Below are 13,298 nucleotides of genomic sequence, written 5' to 3' on the forward strand. Positions count from 1 at the left end.
AAAATGAGTTATTTGGTGCCAGAAATCTATTACTCTGATTTCTAAAATGCAAAAAGATGCAGCAGATGCATTGAAGTCAAATTTAAAAGTGATGCTTTTATTTAATCTCTTTACAAAAACCCGATATTAGCCCTCATTTCCTTGCTAATCACCGTGTTTGTTGTCTGCGCAGTGAATATGGCTTTGCTGAGAAGGTGGTGGAGGGCATTTCCTTATCCATCAACTCCATCGTCATCAAGATCAGCGCCAAGGCTTTCAACGCCTCCTTTGAGCTCTCCCAGCTGCAGGTGTACAGCGTCAACACCAGCTGGAGCATCAGCGACCTGCGATTCACCCGCATCCAGGACCCTCAGAGGGGGGAGGTGGGTCGGCGCCGGCTCCTTTCAGAGGAAATGGCTCTGATTAGGCTGCCTTGTGTAGAGATCTTTGACTTGTTAATGGTTTTTTTGGCTGCAGATCCTGACATTTAAAGAAATCAGCTGGCAGATGATCCGCATTGAGGCCGACGCCATCCAGAGCGCCGAGCACGAGATGCTGAGCGCCCCGATCCGTCTCATCACCAACCAGTCCAAGATCAGGGTCACTCTGAAGAGACGGGTTGGTGTCCGAGAAGAAACATCGTCGAGATTTTCTCTTAATTTGCAGCAAATTACAGCTGCAACTAACGGTTGTTTTAATAATTGATCTAGATATCAATTATTCTGCTAATCAGATAAAAAACTGGCACAATTTTCTGGCCGTTTAATTATCAGAATAATTGATAGATTAATCAAACTAATATAATCATTTGTTGCAGCGCCACCTGGAACTTTTTCAGATGTTTTCAACTAAAAAACATAAAATTGTGACAGACCGATATAATGTAGTACATAACAAGAAAATAAAAAAAGGATCATTTTAATTTTACATCTAAATAAATAAATTGTAAAGTGGAGAAAAATGGGTCTACAACCCACGACTGTTCTAATGATCAATTATTTTGATGATTAATTGAATAAAAAAATTGGCACATTGCCATTAGCCACTTAAACCTTTTTTATACATTATGAGAAATATATTAGAAGATGCAAAAAAAATAATGAAATTCCTATTTTACATGAGAAAATAAACATTTCACTGCCTGGAATGCAATAACTTAGCACTGCTAAAGCTACCTGGATGAAACGAAAAAAAGTTTGCTTGTAAATTCATCTTAATGTATATTTTTTGCACAGTTTTGGCTCAATTACTGCTCTAAATATGTTTTTTTTTCACCAAATGGCTTTTTTGATTCTGTATATTCTAGTCAATGATTAATCAGTCACTAAATTAGTTGACCATTACTTCAATAATCAATTAATCACAATTAATTGTTCCAATCTTAACTCAGAATGAAAAAATTGGCCTGAGAAGTTTCGCCATGCTGTCAGCCATCTTGGTTTTTCATGTTTATACGTGCGTTTCTTCCTGATGCAGATAAAGGACTGCAACGTTGTGGCCTCAAAGCTGATTCTCATCCTGGACGACCTGCTGTGGGTTCTGACCGACTCCCAGCTCAAAGCGATGGTTCAGTATGCAAAGTCCCTCAGTGAAGCCATGGAGAAGTCTGCTCAGCAGAGGAAGAGCAGGGCTGCAGACGATCAGGTATGATGAGTTCAATGAACAAATAACTCTCTAAAGTTGGTACAGTGATTTCTTTTTTAAATTTATTTATTTTACCTATCTGCTCTGTACTCACTTCTATTTAATCAGAAAATCCGAAAACATCGTTCTGCTAATCAACATTCACTTATTTCCCTCCCACTCATAATCACTTCGTCTGAAATTTACTGTAGTATGCCATCTGGTGGAGACATTGAACACTGCATGTTTTACACAATTAAAAGATGCTAAAAACTTAAATCAAGCATTTATGCACTCAGTTTTTTTATGTTTTTAGAGTTTGTACTGGTCCTGTAAAAATGGTAGATTTTCAGTTGGATGTTTTCAAGGTTTAGAAAGTGCCTGATTTCTGTACAAAGTCCTTGAAAGTGCTTAACATTAAAACTGCACAGTTTTGTAATGAAGTGGAAGCTAATGTTTTATTAAAAACTAAACATTTAGAAAACATTCATTACAACTGAGACCCGACATTTACATACACCTAACAAAAAGACATGAAGTTAAATCAGACTAAACTTTTCTTGCTTTCTGTTGCTTATTATTTCCTAAATTATTTCTATTTTCTGAAAAGGTAGAAAAATTCTTTAGATTGCTTTTTTGAAACTTCCTTTGTATATTGAGTGTTGGCTCCTAATGGTTTGGTAACATATTGATTGTCTTAGATATTACACATTAAACAACACATTAAATTGGGGATTTTATTTTAAATTAGTGTTTTATTCTTGGACCAGTCATGTGTGTAAGGTATTTGAGAGAGACATTTCAAAACATAAAAACAGACTGTATATGATAGTTAATTGAAAATGTCTTTTTTTTGGTATGTTTGTATCGTTTTCTTTGCAAAAGTTTGAAAACTCACCTTAAGAATTCTTGAAATCTGCTTACATTTTACTGTGGAACAAGCGTCGGGTTAGCACAAAAGAAAAGCAGAAGCGCTGAAAGACGCTGTCTGTGTTCACCAGGTGTCATCGCCGCCCCCTACTGCCCAACAAGTGCGCACCCAGCAGGCGTCCACAGCTGCTGACCAGAGTGCAACCATGGCCAAACTGTTCAGCGCCTACGATGTGTGTGAGACCTCACACCACCTCCAGATCACACACCTGGATCTGCACATCTGTGATGACATCCACGCCAAGGACAAAGGTATCAAATACACATTAGAAACACAGTAGAAAGAAAATAATCCAAGGCTTTTACTCTTGTCTAGATTTATTTTTCGCTCTCTTCTCCACAGCTACCAGTAGGAGGATAACAGGTGGAGCGATGCAGCTTTCCTTCAGCTCCATCACCCTTGACTACTACCCTTTCCACAAAGCAGGTCGGTTCTTCACTTCCTTGTTTTTGGTGAACCTTTCACTGTCTGTTCTCATGTTTCCTTTCTTTTTCTCAGGGGACAGTTGTGTCCACTGGATGCATTATAGCGAAGCCACTAAAACCAGAGAGACCTGGGCCAAGAGTCTGCTGGATGAGTACAAAACTGACGTGGAAAGGTTAAAGGGTGCGGTTCGAGACCAACAAGGCCCAGGCGCTGCACACGGCTCCCCGCATCACGGCTCCCCGCATCACGGTAAGCAACATGCACTTCTTCATACGCTGCAGATGCTAGCTCAGCAGGACGTCATCCCTGTGGGTTTTCTGTCCCTCAGTGTCCCTTAAGGACGAGGTTTATGAGCCTCTAGGAGGTCAGGAGGGTGCAGAAGGAGAAGTAGGGCTTAGGGAGGCAGATGGAGGTCTCCTAGATTGGAGCCCCTACACACAACCTCCACCCCAGTGCTGCTGGTGCCTAGAACCAGGTACCATTGTGTGTGTGTGTGGTTTTTGCGTACACCTGAGTGCGGTGATGCACACTCGTTGAAGAGCCCATCTGCTTTTGTTTGCTATTTCTTCCCTCCCTTATTTTTTCTTTTCTATCCTGTTTTGTTCATTCTCTCCAGGGAAGATAAACACCTCGTCCTCCTCCAGCGCCTCCTTCAGCCCTCCGCCTCCGAAGACGCAGCTCATGTCCAGTTCCTTCGTCCTCAGGATGGCGGACTTCAGCATCTACCAGGTCACTCAACGTTGTTTTCTTTTTTTGTTTGTTTTCTCCAAAAAAAAAGGAAAACAAAAAATTATAATTTTGCTTCCAAAAATGTTATGAACTCTTTATGTTTTAAGAAATTTAAGTTTGTTCTTGAATAAAACTCTGAAAAGTACGACAGAGGGGCACTGAAAAAAATAAAGCTGTCAAATTAAAATAAATAATCTAATATCTTTTAAATATTTGTCAATTATGTTCTTATTCTGAGAAATTTTATATATTTTGTTTCTGATGGCCCTAATACTCTTTTGTGAAAAAATGTGGCACGCTTCTGTCTGCATATGCTAGATTATTTGTAAAAAAATATATATATTTATATAGATTTGATTTGCTTTAATATCACCCACTGACAAAAAGCGTCTCCTCAGCATCATGCTGCCACTTTCATTTTTAACCTTTGACATTACAGTTAGTGTCACGTCAAATTTATTTATGCAGCACTTTTAAAAACGGGTTTAAAACGGCACCAAAATCCTTTACAAAGACGATAACAGAGTAGAATAAGTTGATGAAAAGAGAAACGATAATACAAAAAAATAAATAAGAGTAATACTAACAAGTAAATAAAATAAAAATCAAACATCACAGCAGAAAAGTTATCCTCTACTCTTTTACTCTGCCGTATAAAATCCCAGTAAAAAATGTTTATGGTTGAAAGGTGATAAAATGTGGAACAGCTGAGGCCGTACAGATATTTTCTTTTATGTTGACTTTTCTGGATTTGTCTTTCTTTTTTCCTCCAGGTGTCGACGGCAGACCAGCGGCGCTCCAGCCCAAAGACCATGATCTCCTGCAATAAGAAGTCGTTGTATCTTCCCCCAGAGATGCCGGCCATCCATGTCGAGTTTACAGAATATTACTTTCCAGATGGAAAAGATTACCCCAGTAAGACTTTTACTCAAACACTATTTATTTCCTTCCCTTTATGTGTAAATTTTACGCAACATTAATCCTCTTCCCTTCTTGCTTCTGTCGTTCCTGCAGTCCCGTGTCCCAACCTGTACGCCCAGCTCAACGCCCTGCAGCTGGTTCTGGATCCCCGCAGCCTGGTGTGGATCAACCTGTTCGCTCTGGACCTGAGGCAGAGTCTGGAGCAGTTCATGCAGATCTACAAGCTCAACGACTCGCAGAAGCCCGACGAACACGTCGACATCAAGGTGGACGGCCTCATGCTGAAAGTAAGCATTAAAGTTCTCACTACCCTCAAACCTGTTCCTATTTTATGACATTGGAATGACCTAGAGAGTGATATTCATGCCAGATCACTGTACATATTTAAGAGAATGGTAAAAGTTAGTTTTTACATTAAAACAACTCGTATGTGAATCCATACGAGTTGTTTTTATGTATTCTTAGGTTAAATGGGCAAATATCTGTTTTTTTCTTGTTTCTGCTCCCTTTCATTTGATTGATTTGTATATTTTCCTGTTATTTTTGTATAATTTTTTTGTTTCTAATAAAATTAATAGATATAAAACACAAACCTCAGAGTTTCGCATTCAGACTTGATTAGACAAGCGAGCATGAAATAGCACATGAATGTTTGGTGGCAGGAAAATGATACTTGTCTTTAAAATGATTTAGAAAGTACGTATAATTATTTGTAGAACCTTTTTTTTTCTGTTGTTGAAGCGTAACGTTCTCACACTCCAGTCAGGTGGAAGTACAGCGTTAGATCTTGTCTGCAGCCAAAACAATTTATTTTATTAATCAGTTTTTGACAATATGTTCCTATTTTTGGCTTGAACGCTACTTAAGAAACTGTCAGTTCTTTAAACAAATTGCCTGTTTAGTGTCCATTAATCGATAACTAAGTTAGAAGATGATTATTTCAGAAGTTGATTAATCACAATTATTTGTTCCAACGCTATTTAAAGTCATGTTTTCTCTGGTTGTTTTAGTTGGTGGTTCCCACGGAGCCGGATGCCTCCTACGCTGCGGACTTGCCTCGCTCCGTCTCCATCCAGACCTCAGAGATGGTGGCCACCAACACCCGGCACCCGCCCAACTGCACCCGCTCCCACCTGGAGGCCCTCCTGCAGGCCTTCGAAGGGGAACCCTTCTTCTCTCCGTCTTTCTCCACTTTTCCCCGCTCGCCCTCCTCCGTGCCTGTCCTCCACCCCGTCTTCCAGCAGCACGCTCACGAGCAGGACACCAAGCTGCAGCACGTCCACCGGGGGCTGGAGGAGCCCACCATGGGGGCGGATGCCCTCAAAATGCCTGCAGCCGCCGACTTCTGGGCGCTGCACTTCGCCCAGTTCTGGGTGGACTACGAAGGCAGCCGTGGCGGCAAAGGGCGGCCGCAGCCCTTCGTGGACTCGTTCCCTCTCACATTGTGGGCGTGCCAGCCCGCCAAGCTTGTCCAGCACCAGGAGAAGCTGAAAAGCTCGGCGGGAAGCGGCCTGTCCAGGAGCTCGTCAGCGGAGGCGGTCGCGCGTTTGCAGAGGAAACGAATGTTGAAGGAGTACTACAGCGCCGATAGCGACACAGCATCAACACAAAGTAACGGCCTACATAAACCTCACTCACTGGACAGCCTCCCCAACTCACGCTGTTCATCATCACCAAGTAAAGACGCAGACGTCCATCTGTTGGTGCATGTGCAGAAGCCGCTGAGCGCTCAGGTACGTTTGTGTTTTTATTTAGAAAGATGTGGCAGTTTTGTGAGAGATGATCCATATAAAGTAGATTGTACTGATTGGTTTTTGAAGATTTATTTTTTGGATTCATGCACTACTTCGGTTTCCATAGTTCATATGTCAGCACTGCCAGGGCCGCCATCTTGTATGACAAGGTTCTATTTATTTGAACTTTGAACTCAGGTCAACTATGTGATCAAATATTAGGGCAAGGCTACAAATTTTTATCTTTTTATTTACAAAAATGAAGTTGTGAGACAATAATGTGAGGATAAAATGTTAAAATTACCAGAATAAAATTGTAATAACATCAGAAAAGTTTGGATGCTCAATAAAATGACATCACATCTTATTATTCTAGAATCTTTTTTGTAATTAAAACGACTTTTTTCTTTAAATTTAAAATAAAATTGTCTTTTTTTTGCTAATATTATGGCTATATCCTCATAATTAAGCAGAATTACACCAGAATGGATGATTGAAATTAAAGTAACTTTTTGAAGATTTTTTTCTATCATTTGTAATTTATTTTTTAGAAGGAAAGAAAATGGATTCGGTCTGAAAAAATTCGAGATGTAATTTTTCTGGTTCATGATGACAAAGTACCAAGAACATTTGAATTTTTATTAATGGTTTTCCAAAGTGGGGCCCAAAAGGGGAATTTTTTTTAAAGCAATTAAACTGAATAAATTTTTTAATTTTAACAATATTTTCATAAAAAATCTACTTTTCAATCATTTTTGTAAAATATAACTTGATCATTTATTGCACTGGCGTTTGACAGCATAAATATGAGGGAGCTCTTTCACTAAATTAATACAATAGAAAGTAAAAGTGAGAAAAATCATCCTAAGAGTTGTTTTATTTCATATTTTGTTTCATTGTCTGCCGTTTTGCCAGTATTTAAAGCTGTTTGAGGGAACATGGAAAAGTTTGCGAATCCCTTATTTAGCAGATACGTTTAATATGTCATAATCATTTCTTTTATTCAAATCTGTGTTTCAGGTGAGTCATCGGCAATATGTGTTCCTGATGCACCTCCTGCGCAGCCTGAAAACCCTGCAGCAAACGCTGCAGCAGGATCTGGAGAACATGGCCTCCAAGAGAGAGCGCAAAGACGCAACGCACTGTCCCGCCGACCACAAACCCTTCACCTTCTGCCTGGGCCTCCTGCTGAAGAGCGCCGAGGTGTCTCTCCTCATGAAGCCCATTCCCCAGCCTGAGGGTTCAGGATCTCCTGCTGGGTCAGAGCTCTCCCCCTCAGAGAGCAGAGGGACGCTCGAACCAGCAGGTGATGCGGCAGAGGGGCCGGGAAGGGCCAACGGGGATCCAGGGTCTGAAGACGGAGGAGCAGCCAAGCAGCCTTGCACTGTAGACCTGCTGTTATGTAGCGAAGGTCCAGAAGGGGGCGCCACTCTGGGTGCTACCCCGTTAATTCCCTCCTCAACTTGTGAGGAGAGGACTCCGGTGACGAACCCGGACCGAGGGGCTTCAGAGGCCGTGGGGGAGGGCTTGGTGGATGGGTTAGGAACCGGGGATGAAGCGGGTTCTGGGCTGGACCCGAAAACCGCTTTGACCGACCCGCTCTCTGACTTCAGTGACAAAGAGAAAGCTGCGGCTGCAAAGATGCCTCAGTCAATTTCCAGGTACATTTTTCTTTATTTCTCAGGGCAGATGCAAACTTTAATCATGCAAAATGAATCTTATCAAATAGTAATTTGAGTCTTTCAGTTATTTAAATTTTTAGAGCCACGATTTGATTCAGAAATTTTTAATTCAGAAACTATTCAAACGAGATTCTGTTTAAAACAATTCTGTAAGTGTTCATACTGCACCAAATTCCCTCAATTTAGATTTTTCTTAAATAAAATAAAGTCAAAGAATTATTCAAAATGGACGGATTTCTTCGGTGGTTTAAAGCGATATGCACCATACTCGCAAATAGGCAAACATGTACAACTTAAACGCATCTTAATATTTATTTTCAAGCATTTTCAATCTGATTCAATTGTGATCAAATTCAGAATTGATTTATTCTGAATTCAATCAATTCAGAATCAGGATAAGGGATTATGACTCTTTACAGAATATTTTTTCCACTGTTTTGTTTAATATCTGAAAATTGAGTCTATGCAGGAGTCAATATACCCTGTTTATTTTTTTTTATATTTTGGTTTTGATTCATAAAATGTGACTCAAATATAATGGGTCACATTTATCAAGAGAATTATCATTTCTTGCAGCAGATTTTAAGAAATATCGGTGTCTGTAGTTGTCGTCTTAATCTTAACAGCAGCTTTTTGCACACTGAGTAGTGAGGGAAAACTAATGCAACATTTATTTCTGTCTTCATAAAATCTGACTTTCTTCTCTGTGTTTCTGAGAACCGTTCTATCAATAACCTTCATGTCTTTCTATCACTGATCCAATCTATTCCTGAACACAAGAGCTTTCTGTCTAAACTTCCAGTCAGTCATTTCATGTTTCATTCATTGTCCATCATTTCTGAGCTCATTAACTCTCTTTTCTGCCTCTTGCCTTTCACTTTGACCGATGTGAGGTGTGTGTGTGTGTGTTTTCTCTCTACCAAGGAAAGGAAGTTTGTCTGTGGTTTCTGATCTCCTCAGCTCCTCAAACTCCAGCAGATCCACCTCCCTTTATTCAATGTCTAACATGTAAGGCTCTGGATCTGTGACTAGATATGGTAAAGAGTTGACTTCACACCTGCAGCGTGACGTGTGTGTGTAGTAGTTTATTTTTTATCGACACATCAGTGCTCCCTGATCTTCAATTTCTTGATCTGGTCATGTAAACAAAATGTTACTCAGTGTCAAATATCTTGGTTCACTTGAAATAAGACAAAACTGACATACAAGTAACTTTTCAAGATACAGGAGCTTCCTTTAAGTAAATTATTTCTCAATATGGGTAAAAAACTAGTAGTGACAAGTGATTTTTTTTTTGTCAATATTAAGGAATTATTTACTTGAAGGAAGCTCTTACGTCTTGGTGAAAAGTTAATTTTAAGTGCATTTCAAGTCTATAAGATGTTTAGACTAGAAACTAAACTAAATTTACTTGGTAAAATTCTTTGTTTTTTCAGTGTAAATGGCTGGGCTGTATGATGCACCAGTGAGTCTTTAAGAAAATTTCTTGGTCATAAAACACTTGCTGCTTTCACTCGTCTGTTTTAAAACGCCCCCAATTGGAAGCACCAGTGCTTCCATAAAATTGCACAAATTGGGATAATATGCTCAATAAAAACCCAACAGTTTTGAAAATAAAACACATTTTTTTATTAAAATTTTTTGCAGTAGGCTGAGGTGCTTTTTCAACTGTATCAAAATGAGTGTATTTCATAATATAAACACTTTTTATTGTGATTAAATTTGCAAGTCACATGATCAAGAAGTATGTTACTTCTGATGGAATGTACGAAGAAGACGACAGGAAGTGGTAGGAGGAAAAGGCAGACATTTTCTAAATAACTTATCTCGTGAACAAACTGTGAACAAACTTATTCATGTGTGATTTTAATCATTTTTTGGTTGAATCAAGACACTGAAATTGTGAAAGTTTTTTGTATATTTGTAATGGAAACGCAGCTGGTGTGGCTTTGACTCGTTGGATTCAGATCCTACCAGCCTTTGGGACATTAATGCAGTTTTCTAACTAAAATTCACTGTAAATAAATTAGGAAATATCCTTAATCAGATCACTTGCTCATCTTCTGATCTATAAATCCTAACATTTGCATTAAAATCATATTCTGCTGCACATATTTGATAAATAGACCCAGTTAATCCCGTACTAATCTGGTTTGAGGTTTGTTGTATTTTGCAGTTGAATATATGATTAATTTACAGCAAGTCAACTCTGGCATTTCATTCTTAAACTGTAATGAAATAAAACCCAGCGCTTTCCTGCAGATCTTAAACGAATTGTAACGTATGGAGAATGTGTAAGTTGATGGACAGAAGATGTTCTGCAGCAGCGCTGAGACTAAAAAATGTGAAGGAACTCGAACATGACACGCCGCAGATGTGAAGTCAGCATCAACTGTGTGTGTGTGTGTGTGTGTGTGATCGTGTTCTTGTTCTCGTAACGGTCTCATGAATAAAATCTGTGCAAATGTTTGTGGATCCCCTGGTGGGCATGCATTTGCATGTGTGCACGCCACCCTGTTTTATTGTCTCTCTCTTATAATTTTCTTTTATAATAATCTTTTTTTCTTTTTTACTGTTTTGATGTTAAAACAAGATGCTTTGTGTCGTCTTTGTTCGTTTTTAGCCTTGTGTTCTCTGTTTTATTTCCAATCATTTGTAGCCATTAAGTGAGTAGACATGACCTTAAACAGCCCCACACAGAGGAGATGATGCATATTTAATTCACGGCTGCCTCACTGAGCTCTGGGAGCCTCAAATCTCATTTGTCAGCATTATAAAATGAATATTATACCTAATAAAATTGAAAAATTGTACCTATTTTTGTAAATAGATGTCTAATTTGATCTAAGTGTAGTCGTTCCCAGAGAGTGTTAGGATTCAGTATTAATTTTCTTCTGCTTTTTGCATCACTTCTTCTTATGTGTGTTTTATTTCTGTAGCGGTCGTTTGATGCGCGATCGCTCCCAGTCCAGTTTCTCTGTGTCCTATAAGAACATGAAGAAGAGCCCGTCCCTTCAGTCTCTGGACAACCTCTCCATAGACAGCTACTTGATGGAAGACGGAGACACCTACAGCTTAACGGAGAGAGGTGGACTCAGTTGCATCCTCTATAAAAATACAGATACACTTTTTCTTCCTTTTTTAACCTCCTAAATGCTGTTTAGGTTGTTTAGTGTTACAAAATTATCACTTTCTAAAAAAAAAACAAAATATTGAGGCCCAAATAAAGTTGTCAATGTAGCAGGACAGTTTATAAATACCTTAGTTTCATGTTTTATTAAATAAAATTGTAAATATTTGGCTTTAATCTCAATTGTTGCATTTGGAGGACAGATGCAATGCTTTATAAGCCACTTTAAAATAAACAATAATGTTGTTTTGAGACCATTTTCAAGTTATATATTGCTAATTGCTCAATAAACATTTAATTTGGAAAATAAAACTTAACACTGAATCTGGAAGATATTTCAAACATACAAAATAAAAAATCCATCAATAAGAATAAATAAAGAGGAAACAAAAAACACAAACAAGGATTAATAAAAGGAACTATAGTGTCTCCGTAAACAAAATGTAACTCATTTCAATTGATTATGCAAGTAATTTATTTATTATTCCAACAATCTGAGTTGTACTGTGAAGAAATGTTCCATTTACCAAGTTAGCATCTGTAGCTAACTTTAATAAACTTCTTGTACATTTTGCATCTAATCTTTTGCACATATCAGGAGAAACGGTACTTACAAGATGCTTATCTCTACCAGCAGGGGGCAGCATTGTGCTTATTTTCAGTTGAGCAGCTTCATAGGAAACCATAAAAGTCTTATTTTTCTTCCTCTTGTTATATTTTTTTCACAGACGATGTGTCCATCTCAGGCTTCAAGGACGCTATCAACGAGCAGAGCGTCCTGGAGAGCGCCGCCGAGGCAGTGATTGTCCAGGACAAGGACGGGGCCGCGTCCCCCGACAGCGTCAGCGCCGCCTCCCAGAGCATCGACGAGCCCGCCAAAGATACGGTCAGAGATCCAGGAAGTCTTTGACACAGAAGAAGTCAAAACACCAGCAGATGATGATGGTGACTGTCCTCCTCCAGGTGTCTGTGCTGGTGCTGAAGGTCCAGACGTTGTGTGTGGGAATGGAGGCGGTGGGCGAGAGCTCAGCCGTGACCCTAGAGGTCGGTAGGGTCACTCCTAACCAGCTGGGTAACATTGGCCTCAGAGAGTACCTCAGCAACCGCAGTCTGGGTAAGTAACAACCATCTACACGATCGACTACGGTTTCTGCATGTTTTCTATGTTGCACCCACATTTCACAGCTTTTCCATATTTTATTTGTAGTATTATTTTGTCTTGTTTCGTGTGGAGCTTCTTTAAATTATAGTTGATATTGGAGATTGTTAAACATACATTTCGATCTCCTGTTGGTGTTTTTTTTTTAACACCAGAACAATTATGAGACAATTGCGAGACAGAAAGAGAAATGAGTGACTTTCAGCCAAGAGCAGGAAGCTGCAGGATGTTACTGGAAAGGTTAAAATGTTTTTCTTAGAAAAATAAAAAGAGTTCCTGAAATATAAAGGTTTTAAATGAGCTTTTACTATCATCTAGACTAAGGAAAACAGTATTTTAAAAAGAAAAGTTTCTTAAAAAGCAGATTATATTTAAAATATTTACATTATTTTTAAATTTTAGGCACTATAATTTTAGTCTGAGTTAGAAGCACAGAACCTGGGAATATGTCCAAACTTATTCAAAATTAATTTGCTGTACGTCAACTTTAAGGTTTCAGAAAGGCGAAGTTGATCATTTCATTTTCACCTTTTCTGAATTTCCACAAATAGTTTCACAAACTGAGATTAGAGATTATATTTTAAATTCAGAACTAATCAACGTCGGGTCAGACACCAAAGATGCCAAATCAGAAACCAACATTGAATTGTAATTGTTTTTATATTTAAATATTAACATTATTCGGAAAATATCTATAGTTACGCTGATGATACTCAGCTATTTTTATCCAAAAAGCCTGACCAATCCAATCCAACTCCAATCAAGACTGCAATTAATAATTCCAGTGTAACAAAATGAACTGTGTTAGAATGTAATGATATGATTGGATTCAATTGGATTGTGAACAACCTATTCAGGTGAGATTAGGAAGATAATCGGAAATGCTCAAAAACGAGATGGCATATTAGTTTGTTGTGTTCAGTTCTACAGGTCTTCCACTCTAACACAGCCATCCCTGCTTCTGTTTGATTTACCTCCTGTAACC

General features: G+C 38.8%; 1 protein-coding gene across 6 annotated transcripts in view; it reads left to right on the forward strand.

Moving 5' to 3' along the window:
• The window catches only part of bltp3b (bridge-like lipid transfer protein family member 3B), a 31,508-nt gene that overhangs the window by 13,672 nt on the left and 4,538 nt on the right, over positions 1 to 13,298 (forward strand). For 3 of the 6 annotated variants that reach the window (XM_055054844.1, XM_055054847.1, XM_055054846.1), the window contains 16 exons: positions 173 to 362; positions 457 to 597; positions 1,456 to 1,623; positions 2,604 to 2,784; positions 2,876 to 2,959; positions 3,032 to 3,208; positions 3,288 to 3,434; positions 3,576 to 3,688; positions 4,462 to 4,603; positions 4,703 to 4,896; positions 5,620 to 6,342; positions 7,363 to 8,003; positions 8,949 to 9,032; positions 10,964 to 11,112; positions 11,883 to 12,040; positions 12,118 to 12,268. In XM_055054844.1, the coding sequence (XP_054910819.1) occupies positions 173 to 362; positions 457 to 597; positions 1,456 to 1,623; positions 2,604 to 2,784; positions 2,876 to 2,959; positions 3,032 to 3,208; positions 3,288 to 3,434; positions 3,576 to 3,688; positions 4,462 to 4,603; positions 4,703 to 4,896; positions 5,620 to 6,342; positions 7,363 to 8,003; positions 8,949 to 9,032; positions 10,964 to 11,112; positions 11,883 to 12,040; positions 12,118 to 12,268 (3,443 nt within the window). The remainder of the gene's footprint in view (positions 1 to 172; positions 363 to 456; positions 598 to 1,455; positions 1,624 to 2,603; positions 2,785 to 2,875; positions 2,960 to 3,031; positions 3,209 to 3,287; positions 3,435 to 3,575; positions 3,689 to 4,461; positions 4,604 to 4,702; positions 4,897 to 5,619; positions 6,343 to 7,362; positions 8,004 to 8,948; positions 9,033 to 10,963; positions 11,113 to 11,882; positions 12,041 to 12,117; positions 12,269 to 13,298) is intronic. The other 3 variants (XM_055054849.1, XM_055054850.1, XM_055054848.1) reach the window with 2 other exon arrangements.

Source organism: Poeciliopsis prolifica, unplaced genomic scaffold (assembly GCF_027474105.1).
Source record: "Poeciliopsis prolifica strain line A6 unplaced genomic scaffold, Auburn_PproV2 SCAFFOLD040, whole genome shotgun sequence".
NCBI classification, from domain to species: domain Eukaryota; kingdom Metazoa; phylum Chordata; class Actinopteri; order Cyprinodontiformes; family Poeciliidae; genus Poeciliopsis; species Poeciliopsis prolifica.